At 59.5% G+C, this 15046-nt stretch overlaps 1 protein-coding gene across 9 annotated transcripts in view; it reads left to right on the top strand.

The window, feature by feature from the left end:
* Positions 1-221: 221 nt before the first annotated feature.
* The window catches only part of LOC134738695 (uncharacterized), a 31965-nt gene continuing 17140 nt past the window's right edge, over positions 222-15046 (top strand). For 2 of the 9 annotated variants that reach the window (XM_063656014.1, XM_063656008.1), the window contains exon 1: positions 222-2835. In XM_063656014.1, coding sequence (XP_063512084.1) covers positions 2761-2835 — 75 coding nt within the window. In that variant the 5' untranslated portion in view covers positions 222-2760. Of the gene's footprint in view, positions 2836-5037; positions 5241-7444; positions 7656-9214; positions 10060-15046 lie in introns of those variants that run through there. The other 7 variants (XR_010124609.1, XM_063656011.1, XM_063656010.1 and 4 more) reach the window with 7 other exon arrangements.

Below are 15046 nucleotides of genomic sequence, written 5' to 3'. Positions count from 1 at the left end.
CCCCCTCTCCGACGCCGCCCCAAACTGGACCCCGGATCCAGCCGCCGCCGCGGCTGCAGCAGGAGCCTCGCTGCTGCCGCCGCCGCGCAGCGGTGGCCTAATTTAAAGGGGACGCAGCCTGACTGCCAGGAGCGGAGCGCGAGTCGGCCCAGCCAGTGCGCATGCGCGAGGCGCGAGCGGCTTCTCCCGTCACAGTGTTTCCCACGGTTGTCTTAGAAACCAGTCCCTGAGGCTTGGCAAAGCAGGAGCCCTCCGTGGCAGTGCTTGGGTGTCGGGGCTCTGAGGCTCCGGCCTGACCTCTCCACGGGGTCGACGGGAACGTCTCCGGATGGCAGGAGTCGCAAAGGGCCGACCAGGATGAGGAAACCCCGGGCGGAGTCCGCGGGAAGCAGCACGGCATCCCAGCCTCAGGCCTGCCCTGACGGTGTCGGGGTGAGTCTCCCCAAAAGTCCTGCCGCCGTGATCTCGAGGACAGGTCGGCCTGCGTGCCCCTGGGCTGCTCTCTCACCCGAGGGTCGTTCTGGTCGAGAGCAGAACCCCGCAGCCTCAGGGGTTGCCTGCGGGTGTGTGTTTCAATGGCTCTGCTCTAGGACTCTGTGTGAGTGTCTGTGTGTGTGTGTGTGTCGTTTGTGTGTGTGTGTGTGTGTGTGTGTGTGTCTGTGTGTGTGTGTGTCTCCCATTCTCTCTTCTCTCTGTGTCTCTCAGTCTCTGTGTGTTTCTTTCCCTCTCTCTGTCGGTTTGTGTGTGTGTGCGCCCGTGTGCGTGTGTGTCTTTGGCCGAACGTACCCTGTGCGCCACAAACCGATTTCCACCATGTCGGCCTGTCTTTGGTGAGCCTCTTTGTGCGTCTCTGCCTGGGTCATGGAGCCGGTTGTCAATCGTCTTCGCCGCCGCGGATCCGCTTTGGGTGTGTGAAGACCTGGTCCACGTGAGGAGATACGTCGGTCCCGGAGCAATGGAAATCTCATCCCCGTCCTGAGCGGCCTCTTTTCTGGGATCCAGATGAACACACTGCAGCCAAGGACAAGATCCCCACAGGAGCTCTGAGAAATGAAGCCACACCACCATACAGTCTGGAAGAGGAAGCCGGGAATGGGAGATGGCAACTATCCCTGTCACTGGAACGCTGGCTTCTCTGGACAAGCCACCCTTTTGGGACCCCTCCCCTTATGCCCGTGGCGGTGGCACGGTGCTGTATCCTGCCTGGGCTCTGGGCTCTGGCCTCTGCTCTGTCCTCCCTCTTGCTCTGCCTCCCCTGTTTCTCAGGGGCCCGGATGCCTCTCGCTCTGGCCACATGTCTTCAACAAAGATGACTTCCCAGTCCGTCAGGGAGACACTTCCTGGGGATCCCTGTCATGATTCTTTCTCTCTCCAGACGTGTTTCTGCTTCATTGGTCAGGTCTCATGACCCTGAAGCTCTTGGCTTCCATCCGTGTCTCAGACAGGGAAGCTTCCTTCTTCTCCACGTTTCCCCTCGTGGGTGGGTGGGTTGCCTAGAGTGAGCGCTAGGCGACCGTGACTGGCCTTGTCTTCTAGGACAGGTGGTGTCGCGTTTCCTCTGCACTTCCTGTCTCATTCTGGAGGGACATCCTCTCCTCTGCTCCTGGGTGGACTGACTTCCTTGATGTTCGGGCCGAAACGAATGTCAGGGAACCAAAGGGACTGGGCTGGGGCTGGGGCTGGGGCTGGGTGCAGGGGAGGTTTCGTCGGGGCTACCAGGGCGGTGGAGGGTTGGGGATGGGGCGAATTTTGCAGAAACCTCTTTGCTCCTCTGGTAGGCGTTTGAAAACGCGGCTTGGGTCAGGCACAGGCCCCCCCAGCCCCGCGGTTCCCAGGCGTTCTTTGATTTTCCTCGGCATTGATGGGCACTTTCGTCCCTTGTTCCCCCCTTCCACCGGACCATGCCTGGAATCTACCGTTTGTTTCGCCGTCGCCCCGCCCCATATGCCTCCGGTGACACACGTTCACACCGTCTGCTGTGGGATCCGCCAGTGCCACGCGTGGTCACATGGTCTCCACCTCGGAATCGCCCCCGTTCCTGTTTGCACGTGTCCCGTAAGGCACGGTCGGCTCTCCGGAGCCCCAGGGCTTTTAGAAGCGGGGCAGGCCACTGCTCTTTCAGAGGAGGAGGGAGGCAGAGGGCTGATGGATCAGTGAATTTTCAGCTGACACTACGCCTTGAGACCTATGGGATCATTCTCTGCTGCGGCGAGGCCCGGCCTGCCTCACCACGTATGGTGAGCCCATCCTATTTCACTCGGACGGGGCGGAAATCGGATCTGAAGCGGAGTCCCGGGGACACAGCAGGCGTCCTCAAGCTCCCCCTCCCTCGGTGGAAGTCGGCTCAGGGAGGTCCTGAGGACAGGACTCCTGGGGTTTGGCCCTGGGACAGGACAACCGCGGCCCCCTCTCCCACGCCGCCCCAAACTGGACCCCGGATCCAGCCACCGCCGCGGCTGCAGCAGGAGCCTCGCTGCTGCCGCCGCCGCGCAGCGGTGGCCTAATTTAAAGGGGACGCAGCCTGACTGCCAGGAGCGGAGCGCGAGTCGGCCCAGCCAGTGCGCATGCGCGAGGCGCGAGCGGCTTCTCCCGTCACAGTGCTTCCCACGGTTGTCTTAGAAACCAGTCCCTGAGGCTTGGCAAAGCAGGAGCCCTCCGTGGCAGTGCTTGGGTGTCGGGGCTCTGAGGCTCCGGCCTGACCTCTCCACGGGGTCGACGGGAACGTCTCCGGATGGCAGGAGTCGCAAAGGGCCGACCAGGATGAGGAAACCCCGGGCGGAGTCCGCGGGAAGCAGCACGGCATCCCAGCCTCAGGCCTGCCCTGACGGTGTCGGGGTGAGTCTCCCCAAAAGTCCTGCCGCCGTGATCTCGAGGACAGGTCGGCCTGCGTGCCCCTGGGCTGCTCTCTCACCCGAGGGTCGTTCTGGTCGAGAGCAGAACCCCGCAGCCTCAGGGGTTGCCTGCGGGTGTGTGTTTCAATGGCTCTGCTCTAGGACTCTGTGTGAGTGTCTGTGTGTGTGTGTGTGTCGTTTGTGTGTGTGTGTGTGTGTGTGTGTGTGTGTCTGTGTGTGTGTGTGTCTCCCATTCTCTCTTCTCTCTGTGTCTCTCAGTCTCTGTGTGTTTCTTTCCCTCTCTCTGTCGGTTTGTGTGTGTGTGCCCCCGTGTGCGTGTGTGTCCTTGGCCGAACGTACCCTGTGCGCCACAAACCGATTTCCACCATGTCGGCCTGTCTTTGGTGAGCCTCTTTGTGCGTCTCTGCCTGGGTCATGGAGCTGGTTGTCAATCGTCTTCGAAGCCGCGGATCCGCTTTGGGTGTGTGAAGACCTGGTCCACGTGAGGAGATACGTCGGTCCCGGAGCAATGGAAATCTCATCCCCGTCCTGAGCGGCCTCTTTTCTGGGATCCAGATGAACACACTGCAGCCAAGGACAAGATCCCCACAGGAGCTCTGAGAAATGAAGCCACACCACCATACAGTCTGGAAGAGGAAGCCGGGAATGGGAGATGGCAACTATCCCTGTCACTGGAACGCTGGCTTCTCTGGACAAGCCACCCTTTTGGGACCCCTCCCCTTATGCCCGTGGCGGTGGCACGGTGCTGTATCCTGCCTGGGCTCTGGGCTCTGGCCTCTGCTCTGTCCTCCCTCTTGCTCTGCCTCCCCTGTTTCTCAGGGGCCCGGATGCCTCTCGCTCTGGCCACATGTCTTCAACAAAGATGACTTCCCAGTCCGTCAGGGAGACACTTCCTGGGGATCCCTGTCATGATTCTTTCTCTCTCCAGACGTGTTTCTGCTTCATTGGTCAGGTCTCACGACCCTGAAGCTCTTGGCTTCCATCCGTGTCTCACACAGGGAAGCTTCCTTCTTCTCCACGTTTCCCCTCATGGGTGGGTGGATTGCCTAGAATGAGCGCTAGGCGACCGTGACTGGCCTTGTCTTCTAGGACAGGTGGTGTCGCGTTTCCTCTGCACTTCCTGTCTCATTCTGGAGGGACATCCTCTCCTCTGCTCCTGGGTGGACTGACTTCCTTGATGTTCGGGCCGAAACGAATGTCAGGGAACCAAAGGGACTGGGCTGGGGCTGGGGCTGGGGCTGGGTGCAGGGGAGGTTTCGTCGGGGCTACCAGGGCGGTGGAGGGTTGGGGATGGGGCGAATTTTGCAGAAACCTCTTTGCTCCTCTGGTAGGCGTTTGAAAACGCGGCTTGGGTCAGGCACAGGCCCCCCCAGCCCCGCGGTTCCCAGGCGTTCTTTGATTTTCCTCGGCATTGACGGGCACTTTCGTCCCTTGTTCCCCCCTTCCACCGGACCATGCCTGGAATCTACCGTTTGTTTCGCCGTCGCCCCGCCCCATATGCCTCCGGTGACACACGTTCACACCGTCTGCTGTGGGATCCGCCAGTGCCACGCGTGGTCACATGGTCTCCACCTCGGAATCGCCCCCGTTCCTGTTTGCACGTGTCCCGTAAGGCACGGTCGGCTCTCCGGAGCCCCAGGGCTTTTAGAAGCGGGGCAGGCCACTGCTCTTTCAGAGGAGGAGGGAGGCAGAGGGCTGATGGATCAGTGAATTTTCAGCTGACACTACGCCTTGAGACCTATGGGATCATTCTCTGCTGCGGCGAGGCCCGGCCTGCCTCACCACGTATGGTGAGCCCATCCTATTTCACTCGGACGGGGCCGAAATCGGATCTGAAGCGGAGTCCCGGGGACACAGCAGACGTCTTCAAGCTCCCCCTCCCTCGGTGGAAGTCGGCTCAGGGAGGTTCTGAGGACAGGACTCCTGGGGTTTGGCCCTGGGACAGGACACCCGCGGCCCCCTCTCCCACGCCGCCCCAAACTGGACCCCGGATCCAGCCGCCGCCGCGGCTGCAGCAGGAGCCTCGCTGCTGCCGCCGCCGCGCAGCGGTGGCCTAATTTAAAGGGGACGCAGCCTGACTGCCAGGAGCGGAGCGCGAGTCGGCCCAGCCAGTGCGCATGCGCGAGGCGCGAGCGGCTTCTCCCGTCACAGTGCTTCCCACGGTTGTCTTAGAAACCAGTCCCTGAGGCTTGGCAAAGCAGGAGCCCTCCGTGGCAGTGCTTGGGTGTCGGGGCTCTGAGGCTCCGGCCTGACCTCTCCACGGGGTCGACGGGAACGTCTCCGGATGGCAGGAGTCGCAAAGGGCCGACCAGGATGAGGAAACCCCGGGCGGAGTCCGCGGGAAGCAGCACGGCATCCCAGCCTCAGGCCTGCCCTGACGGTGTCGGGGTGAGTCTCCCCAAAAGTCCTGCCGCCGTGATCTCGAGGACAGGTCGGCCTGCGTGCCCCTGGGCTGCTCTCTCACCCGAGGGTCGTTCTGGTCGAGAGCAGAACCCCGCAGCCTCAGGGGTTGCCTGCGGGTGTGTGTTTCAATGGCTCTGCTCTAGGACTCTGTGTGAGTGTCTGTGTGTGTGTGTGTGTCGTGTGTGTGTGTGTGTGTGTGTGTGTGTGTGTGTGTGTCTGTGTGTGTGTGTGTCTCCCATTCTGTCTTCTCTCTGTGTCTCTCAGTCTCTGTGTGTTTCTTTCCCTCTCTCTGTCGGTTTGTGTGTGTGTGCGCCCGTGTGCGTGTGTGTCTTTGGCCGAACGTACCCTGTGCGCCACAAACCGATTTCCACCATGTCGGCCTGTCTTTGGTGAGCCTCTTTGTGCGTCTCTGCCTGGGTCATGGAGCCGGTTGTCAATCGTCTTCGCCGCCGCGGATCCGCTTTGGGTGTGTGAAGACCTGGTCCACGTGAGGAGATACGTCGGTCCCGGAGCAATGGAAATCTCATCCCCGTCCTGAGCGGCCTCTTTTCTGGGATCCAGATGAACACACTGCAGCCAAGGACAAGATCCCCACAGGAGCTCTGAGAAATGAAGCCACACCACCATACAGTCTGGAAGAGGAAGCCGGGAATGGGAGATGGCAACTATCCCTGTCACTGGAACGCTGGCTTCTCTGGACAAGCCACCCTTTTGGGACCCCTCCCCTTATGCCCGTGGCGGTGGCACGGTGCTGTATCCTGCCTGGGCTCTGGGCTCTGGCCTCTGCTCTGTCCTCCCTCTTGCTCTCCCTCCCCTGTTTCTCAGGGGCCCGGATGCCTCTCGCTCTGGCCACATGTCTTCAACAAAGATGACTTCCCAGTCCGTCAGGGAGACACTTCCTGGGGATCCCTGTCATGATTCTTTCTCTCTCCAGACGTGTTTCTGCTTCATTGGTCAGGTCTCATGACCCTGAAGCTCTTGGCTTCCATCCGTGTCTCAGACAGGGAAGCTTCCTTCTTCTCCACGTTTCCCCTCATGGGTGGGTGGATTGCCTAGAATGAGCGCTAGGCGACCGTGACTGGCCTTGTCTTCTAGGACAGGTGGTGTCGCGTTTCCTCTGCACTTCCTGTCTCATTCTGGAGGGACATCCTCTCCTCTGCTCCTGGGTGGACTGACTTCCTTGATGTTCGGGCCGAAACGAATGTCAGGGAACCAAAGGGACTGGGCTGGGGCTGGGGCTGGGGCTGGGGCTGGGTGCAGGGGAGGTTTCGTCGGGGCTACCAGGGCGGTGGAGGGTTGGGGATGGGGCGAATTTTGCAGAAACCTCTTTGCTCCTCTGGTAGGCGTTTGAAAACGCGGCTTGGGTCAGGCACAGGCCCCCCCAGCCCCGCGGTTCCCAGGCGTTCTTTGATTTTCCTCGGCATTGATGGGCACTTTCGTCCCTTGTTCCCCCCTTCCACCGGACCATGCCTGGAATCTACCGTTTGTTTCGCCGTCGCCCCGCCCCATATGCCTCCGGTGACACACGTTCACACCGTCTGCTGTGGGATCCGCCAGTGCCACGCGTGGTCACATGGTCTCCACCTCGGAATCGCCCCCGTTCCTGTTTGCACGTGTCCCGTAAGGCACGGTCGGCTCTCCGGAGCCCCAGGGCTTTTAGAAGCGGGGCAGGCCACTGCTCTTTCAGAGGAGGAGGGAGGCAGAGGGCTGATGGATCAGTGAATTTTCAGCTGACACTACGCCTTGAGACCTATGGGATCATTCTCTGCTGCGGCGAGGCCCGGCCTGCCTCACCACGTATGGTGAGCCCATCCTATTTCACTCGGACGGGGCGGAAATCGGATCTGAAGCGGAGTCCCGGGGACACAGCAGGCGTCCTCAAGCTCCCCCTCCCTCGGTGGAAGTCGGCTCAGGGAGGTCCTGAGGACAGGACTCCTGGGGTTTGGCCCTGGGACAGGACACCCGCGGCCCCCTCTCCCACGCCGCCCCAAACTGGACCCCGGATCCAGCCGCCGCCGCGGCTGCAGCAGGAGCCTCGCTGCTGCCGCCGCCGCGCAACGGTGGCCTAATTTAAAGGGGACGCAGCCTGACTGCCAGGAGCGGAGCGCGAGTCGGCCCAGCCAGTGCGCATGCGCGAGGCGCGAGCGGCTTCTCCCGTCACAGTGCTTCCCACGGTTGTCTTAGAAACCAGTCCCTGAGGCTTGGCAAAGCAGGAGCCCTCCGTGGCAGTGCTTGGGTGTCGGGGCTCTGAGGCTCCGGCCTGACCTCTCCACGGGGTCGACGGGAACGTCTCCGGATGGCAGGAGTCGCAAAGGGCCGACCAGGATGAGGAAACCCCGGGCGGAGTCCGCGGGAAGCAGCACGGCATCCCAGCCTCAGGCCTGCCCTGACGGTGTCGGGGTGAGTCTCCCCAAAAGTCCTGCCGCCGTGATCTCGAGGACAGGTCGGCCTGCGTGCCCCTGGGCTGCTCTCTCACCCGAGGGTCGTTCTGGTCGAGAGCAGAACCCCGCAGCCTCAGGGGTTGCCTGCGGGGGTGTGTTTCAATGGCTCTGCTCTAGGACTCTGTGTGAGTGTCTGTGTGTGTGTGTGTGTCGTGTGTGTGTGTGTGTGTGTGTGTGTGTGTGTGTCTGTGTGTGTGTGTGTCTCCCATTCTCTCTTCTCTCTGTGTCTCTCAGTCTCTGTGTGTTTCTTTCCCTCTCTCTGTCGGTTTGTGTGTGTGTGCGCCCGTGTGCGTGTGTGTCTTTGGCCGAACGTACCCTGTGCGCCACAAACCGATTTCCACCATGTCGGCCTGTCTTTGGTGAGCCTCTTTGTGCGTCTCTGCCTGGGTCATGGAGCCGGTTGTCAACCGTCTTCGCCGCCGCGGATCCGCTTTGGGTGTGTGAAGACCTGGTCCACGTGAGGAGATACGTCGGTCCCGGAGCAATGGAAATCTCATCCCCGTCCTGAGCGGCCTCTTTTCTGGGATCCAGATGAACACATTGCAGCCAAGGACAAGATCCCCACAGGAGCTCTGAGAAATGAAGCCACACCACCATACAGTCTGGAAGAGGAAGCCGGGAATGGGAGATGGCAACTATCCCTGTCACTGGAACGCTGGCTTCTCTGGACAAGCCACCCTTTTGGGACCCCTCCCCTTATGCCCGTGGCGGTGGCACGGTGCTGTATCCTGCCTGGGCTCTGGGCTCTGGCCTCTGCTCTGTCCTCCCTCTTGCTCTCCCTCCCCTGTTTCTCAGGGGCCCGGATGCCTCTCGCTCTGGCCACATGTCTTCAACAAAGATGACTTCCCAGTCCGTCAGGGAGACACTTCCTGGGGATCCCTGTCATGATTCTTTCTCTCTCCAGACGTGTTTCTGCTTCATTGGTCAGGTCTCATGACCCTGAAGCTCTTGGCTTCCATCCGTGTCTCAGACAGGGAAGCTTCCTTCTTCTCCACGTTTCCCTTCAGGGGTGGGTGGATTGCCTAGAATGAGCGCTAGGCGACCGTGACTGGCCTTGTCTTCTAAGACAGGTGGTGTCGCGTTTCCTCTGCACTTCCTGTCTCATTCTGGAGGGACATCCTCTCCTCTGCTCCTGGGTGGACTGACTTCCTTGATGTTCGGGCCGAAACGAATGTCAGGGAACCAAAGGGACTGGGCTGGGCCTGGGGCTGGGGCTTGCTGCCGGGGAGGTTTCGTCGGGGCTACCAGGGCGGTGGAGGTTTGGGGGTGGGGCGAATTTTGCAGAAACCTCTTTTCTCCTCTGGTAGGCATTTGAAAACGTGGCTTGGGTCAGGCACAGGCGCCCCCACCCCCGCGGTTCCCAGGCGTTCTTTGATTTTCCTCGGCATTGATGGAAAGTCCCTTGTTGCCTCCTTCCACCGGACCATGCTTGGAAACCACCGTTTGTTTCGCCGTCGCCCCGCCCCATATGCCTCCGGTGACACACGTTCACACCGTCTGCTGTGGGATCCGCCAGTGCCACGCGTGGTCACATGGTCTCCACCTCGGACTCGCCCCTGTTCCTGTTTGCACGTGTCCCGTAAGGCGCGGTCGGCTCTCCGGAGCCCCAGGGCTTTTAGAAGCGGGGCAGGCCACTGCTCTTTCAGAGGAGGAGGGAGGCAGAGGGCTGATGGATCAGTGAATTTTCAGCTGACACTACGCCTTGAGACCTATGGGATCATTCTGTGCTGCGGCGAGGCCCTGCCTGCCTCACCAGGTGTGGTGAGCCCATCCTATTTCACCCGGAGGGGGCCAAAATCGGATCTGAAGGGGAGTCCTGAGGACACAGCAGGCGTCCTCAAGCTCCCCCTCCCTCGGTGGAAGTCAGCTCAAGGAGGTCCTGAGGACAGGACTCCTGGGGGTCTGGCCCTGGGACAGGACACCCGCGGCCCCCTCTCCCACGCCGACCCAAACTGGACCCCGGATGCAGCCGCTGCCGCGGATGCAGCAGGAGCCTCGCTGTTGCCGCCGCCGCCGCGCAGCGGTGGCCAGATTTGAAGGGGACGCAGCCTGACTGCCAGGAGCGGAGCGCGAGTCGGCCCAGCCAGTGCGCATGCGCGAGGCGCGAGCGGCTTCTCCCGTCACAGTGCTTCCCACGGTTGTCTTAGAAACCAGTCCCTGAGGCTTGGCAAAGCAGGAGCCCTCCGTTGCAGTGCTTGGGTGTCGGGGCTCTGAGGCTCCGGCCTGACCTCTCCACGGGGTCCACGGGAACGTCTCCGGATGGCAGGAGTCACAAAGGGCCGACCAGGATGAATAATCTCCGGGCGGAGTCCGCGGGAAGCAGCACGGCATCGCAGCCTCAGGCCTGCCCTGACGGTGTTGAGGTGAGTCTCCCCAAAAGTCCTGCCGCCGTGATCTCGAGGGCAGGTCGGCCTGCGTGCCCCTGGGCTACTCTCTCACCCGAGGTTCGTTCTGGTCGAGAGCAGAACCTCGCAGCCTCAGGGTTTGCCTGCGGGTGTGGGTTTCAATGGCTCTGCTGTGACTCAGTGTGTGTGTGTGTGTGTGTGTGTGTGTGTGTGTTTGTGTCTCCCATTCTCTCTCCTCTCTGTGTCTCTCTGTCTCTGTGTGTTTCTTTCCTTGTCTGCGTTTTTTGTGTGTGTGTGCCTGTGTGCGTTTCTGTCTTTTGCCGAATGTGCCCTGTGCGCCACAAAGCGATTCCTCGCATGTCGGCCTGTCTTTGGTGAGCCTCTTTCCGCATCTCTGCCTTGGTCTTGAGGCCGGTTGTCCATCGTTTTCGCCGCCGCGTGTTTGCTTTGGATGTGTGAAGGCCTCGCCCACATACGGAGGTGCGTCGTTCCTGGATTGATTGAAATCTCATCCCCATCGTCAGCGGACTCCGTTCTAGGATCAAGATGAACACACTGCAGCCAAGGACAAAAGCCCCACAGGAGCTCTTTGTCCTGCAGAAGAGAAGCAGACCCATGTAAGAGAAGGTGGTTGCATCTTTTCATGATTCGTCTGTGAGAAATGAAGACACACCATGATACGGTCTTAAGGAAGAAGGCGGGAATGGGAGATGGCAACAATCCCTGTCACTGGAACGCTGGCCTCTCTGGACAAGGCACCATTTTGGGACTCCTCCCCTTATGCCTGTGGCGGTGGCATGGTGCTGTGTACTGCCTGGTCTCTGGCCTCTGCTCTGTCCTCCCTCTTGTTCTGCCTCCCCTGTTTCTCAGGGGCCTAGATACCTCTCGCTCTGGCCAAGTGTCTTCCCAGTCCCTCAGAGACTTCCCAGTCCTTGACTTCCCTGTCCGTCAGGGCGACCCTGCCTTTTGAACCGTGTCAGGGTTGTTTCTCTCTCCCAACGTGTTTCTGCTGGATTGGGCAGGTCTCATGACCCTGGGGCTCTTGGTTTCCATAAGTGTGTCAGACAGGGAAGCTTCCTTCTTCTCCATGTTTCCCCTCATGGGTGGGTGGATTGCCTAGAATGAATGCTGAGCAACCCTGACTGGCCTTGTCTTCTAGCACAGGTGGTGTTGCATTTCCTCTGCACTTCCTGTCTCATTCTTGAGGGACATCCTCTCCTCTGCTCCTGGGTGGACTGACTCACTGTATCTTTTGCCATAACGAATGTCAGGGAACCAAGGAGACTGGGCTGGGTCTTGGGCTGGGGTTTGGGCTGGGACTTGTGCGAGGCTGGGGCTTGGTGCAGGGGACGTTGCGTGAGGGCTACCTCGGCGATGGAGCTTTGGCGTTTTGGTGAATTTTGCAGAAACCTCTTTGCTCCTCTGGCAGGAATTTCAAAATGTGGCTCCGGTCAGTCACAGGCCTCCTCCTGGTTTCCAGGTGTTCTTTAATTTTCATTGCTGTATTGGAAATGTCACTTTTTCCCCCCTTTCCACCGGCTACATGCCTAGACACCACCATTTGTTTTGGCATCACCCCACATTCCTCTGGTTACACACATTCATGCCATCTGCTGTGGGATGGGCCAGTGCCACACGTCATCGCATGGTCTCCACCTGGGATTCGACCCTGTTCCTGTTTGCACGTTTCCTATAAAGCGCGGTCGGCTTCCAGAGCCCAAGGGCTTTTAGAATCCGGTCAGGCCAGTGCTCTTTCAAAGGAGGAGGGAGGCAGAGGGCTGATGGATCAGTGAATTTTCAGCTGAAACCACGCCTTGAGACCCATGGGATCATTCTGTGCTTCATCGAGGCCCTGCCTGCCTCACCAGATGTGGTGAGCCCATCCTATCTCACTCGGAGGCGGCCAAAATCGGATCTGAAGGTGAGTCCTGAGAACCCAGCAGGCGTCCTGAAGCTCCCCCTCCCTCGGTGGAAGTCGGCTCAAGGAGGTCCTGAGGACAGTACTCTCAGGGATTTGGCCCTGCAACAGGACACCTGCGGCCCCCAAACTGGACCCCGGATCCAGTTGCTGCCGGTGCTGCTACAGGATCCCCTCTGCTACCGCTCAGTAGCCATTGTTTAACGTGGCCGCAGCCTGACTGCCAGGAACGGAGCTTTAGTCGGCCTATCCAATGTGCCTCCGCAAGGCTCTAGCTGATTTTCTCGTCACAGTGATTTCCACTGTTGTCTTAAAATCCAGTCCCTGAATTTTGGCATAGCAGGAGTTCTCCATGGGTGTGCTTCGGTGAAGGGGCTTCTTGCCTCCGGCCTGTCTTGCAGGAGTTTTAATACCCTTCCCATCCTGTGCTGCCTCCTTGCTAGGATCAAGAGGACCGCACCACAACCAAGGACAAAGGCCTCACAGGTGCTCATTGTCCAGCCGCAGGAGTGTGCCCACCGACCTTCAAGAAGATGGTTCTCACTCCTCTCGCCCTTTGCCCTCATTGAGAAATCTAGTCACAGCTATACACTGGGACGGAGAAGGAAGCTGGCAACAAGATGGGGCATGCATGTCTGTCACTCAAACGCTGAACTTCCTGGCCAAGTCACCCATTTGGCACTTTTTCCCAGATGCCAGTGATAGTGGCATTGTGCTGTGGCATTGTCCTCTGCTCTGTCCTCCCTCTTGCTCTGTCTGCCCAGTTCCTGTGAAGCCTAGAGGCTTCTTAGTCTGGCTCAATGTCTTCAACAAAGAACACTTCCCAGTCCATTAGGGAGAAATTTCGTTGGGGTCCCTTTTATGATTGCTTCCCTCTCCAAACCTGTTTCTGGATGATAGGGTGTGATGATCGTGGAGTTCTGGGCTTCCATACCTGTCTTGGACAGGGAAGCTCCCTTTGTCTCCATGTCCCAAGTGATGACTTCGTGGTCAGTCCAGGAAGAGTTGGAGGCAACCTCACCGTGGCTGACCTTTGCCTTCTAGAAATGTTATTGTTGCATCCCACCTGCCCTTCCTCTGTCATTCCTGAGGGCCATCCGGTTCCTCTGCTCCTAGGGAAAGTGGCTTCAAGCACTGAATCTTTTGGCTGCCACCGATGTCAGGGAGTCAAAGGGACTGGGTTTTGCTGGGTGCAGGGGAGGTGGTGTCAAGGGTACCTACGGGTGGCGGGATGTCGGTGTGCTGTAGTTTGTCGAAACCTCTTGGCCCCTCTGGCACTCATTCTTGAATGTGGCTTGGACTCAGGCACAGTCCCTGTCTCACAGGTTTTCTAGTGTGCTTGGCTTTTCCTTGGCTTTGTGTGGGAGGTCCCAGTGATCCACCTGTGCACACCTGGACATCACTATCCATCTCAGCATCGCCCCATAGGGCCTCAAAGACACACACTGACTTGGGAAACATTAGTGCCACATGTGGTCACATTGGCTCCATCTCGGACTCCCCTCTGTCTCTCCTTGCACATGCCGCGGAATGCCGGAGCCCCGGACCTTGGAGATGAAGTCAGGCCACTGCTCCACCTAGGAAGGAGGGAGGCAGTGGGCTCATGGGTCAGTGCATTTTCAGCTGATAGTACACCTTACAGCCCTTAGGATCTTTCTGTGCCCCAGTGAGACTCTTCCCGCCTCACTGCATTGTAACCCCATTCCTGATCACCCGGTGGAAACCAGTCAGATCTGAAGAGGAGTCCAGAGAGCCCAGCCGCACCCTGAAGCTCCTCCTCCACCGGGAACCGAAGCAGAAGACCAATCAAGAAGGTCCTGATTACAGGACCTCTATGGGTCCAACCCTTGTGTCTCCCGCAAGACCCTCTCGTAGTCCTCTTCCCACCCGCCGCCTGGGACTGCGCTGCCGCCGCCACCGCGGCCCAAGTCCCCTCAGCCTCGCGTCGCCGCCATTTTTTAAAGGATCCACAGCCTGACTCTCCGGAGCAAGCGGGGATTCGGCCTCACCAGTGCGCATGCGCAAGGTCTGAGCCTCCGCTTTGGTCCTAGTGATTGCCACCTTTGCCCGGGGATGGGTCCCTGAGACTTTGCGAAGTAGGAGCCCCGTGTGATAGTGCGTCAGAGTCGGGTCTGAGAGCAGTTGTGGCCAGGGCATTAACAGGATGGTCTCCGGAGCCTGGGATTCTCGGAGGGTCGACCACCAGGAAGAAACCTCAGAAGGAAGAAACCTCAGGCGGATCGCCAGGGCGGCAGCGTGAGATCCCAGCCTCAGGCCCGGATTCAGGGAAGGTCAACGGGGCCCCTCTCCCAGTCTTCTCTTCACCCGCCGCCGCCCCAGTCCCCGCAGCCGCCGCTCCGTGGTCATTTTTCTTTTCTTTCTTTTTTTTTTTTTATAGTCGGAGTCTCACTCTGTCACTCAGTCGAGTGCAGTGGCGGGATCTCAGCTGACTGCAAACTCTGCCGCTCGGGTTCAAGTGATTCTCTTGCCTCCGCCTCCCGAGTACCTGGGACTAGAGGGATTAGTCAGAGTCGGGGCTAAGACCAGTCCTGGCCAGGGCATCAACAGGATGGTCTCTGGAGGCCGGGATTCACGGAGGGTCGTCCAGGAGGAAGAAACTGCGGGCGGAGGGCCAGGGAAGCAGCGCGGGATCCCAGCCTCAGGCCTGCATGGACGGTGTGCCAGTGAGTCTCTTCAAAAAAGGAGAGGTTTGCTTCTGTGCCCGTGGGCTGCTCTCTCACCAGTGGTTTGTAGTCGTGGAGAGCAGAACCCTGAAAAATCAGGGGCTGCTTGGGGATAGGTGTTACCGTGCCACTGCTGTATGTCTATGTGCGTTTGTGTGTGTGCGTACGTCTCTCTCTTGTTTCTCTCTCTCCCCTTTCTCACTCATTTGCTCTGTGTCCGTCTGTGTGTGCATGTGTGTGTGTTGGGACACATGTGCCCTGTGCGCCAGAGGGCGGTATCTTCTACGTCCGCCTTTCTTGTGGTCAGCCTCTCCCCGCGTCTCTGCCTGGCTTGTGTGGCCTGTTGTCAGTCATTTTTCCGGCGGTTCCAGTTTAGGTTTGTGAAGGTCCAGATGAGGTGGGG

Source organism: Pongo pygmaeus, chromosome 19 (assembly GCF_028885625.2).
Source record: "Pongo pygmaeus isolate AG05252 chromosome 19, NHGRI_mPonPyg2-v2.0_pri, whole genome shotgun sequence".
Lineage (NCBI taxonomy): Eukaryota > Metazoa > Chordata > Mammalia > Primates > Hominidae > Pongo > Pongo pygmaeus.
This window is presented reverse-complemented; position numbering and strand designations above follow the sequence as displayed.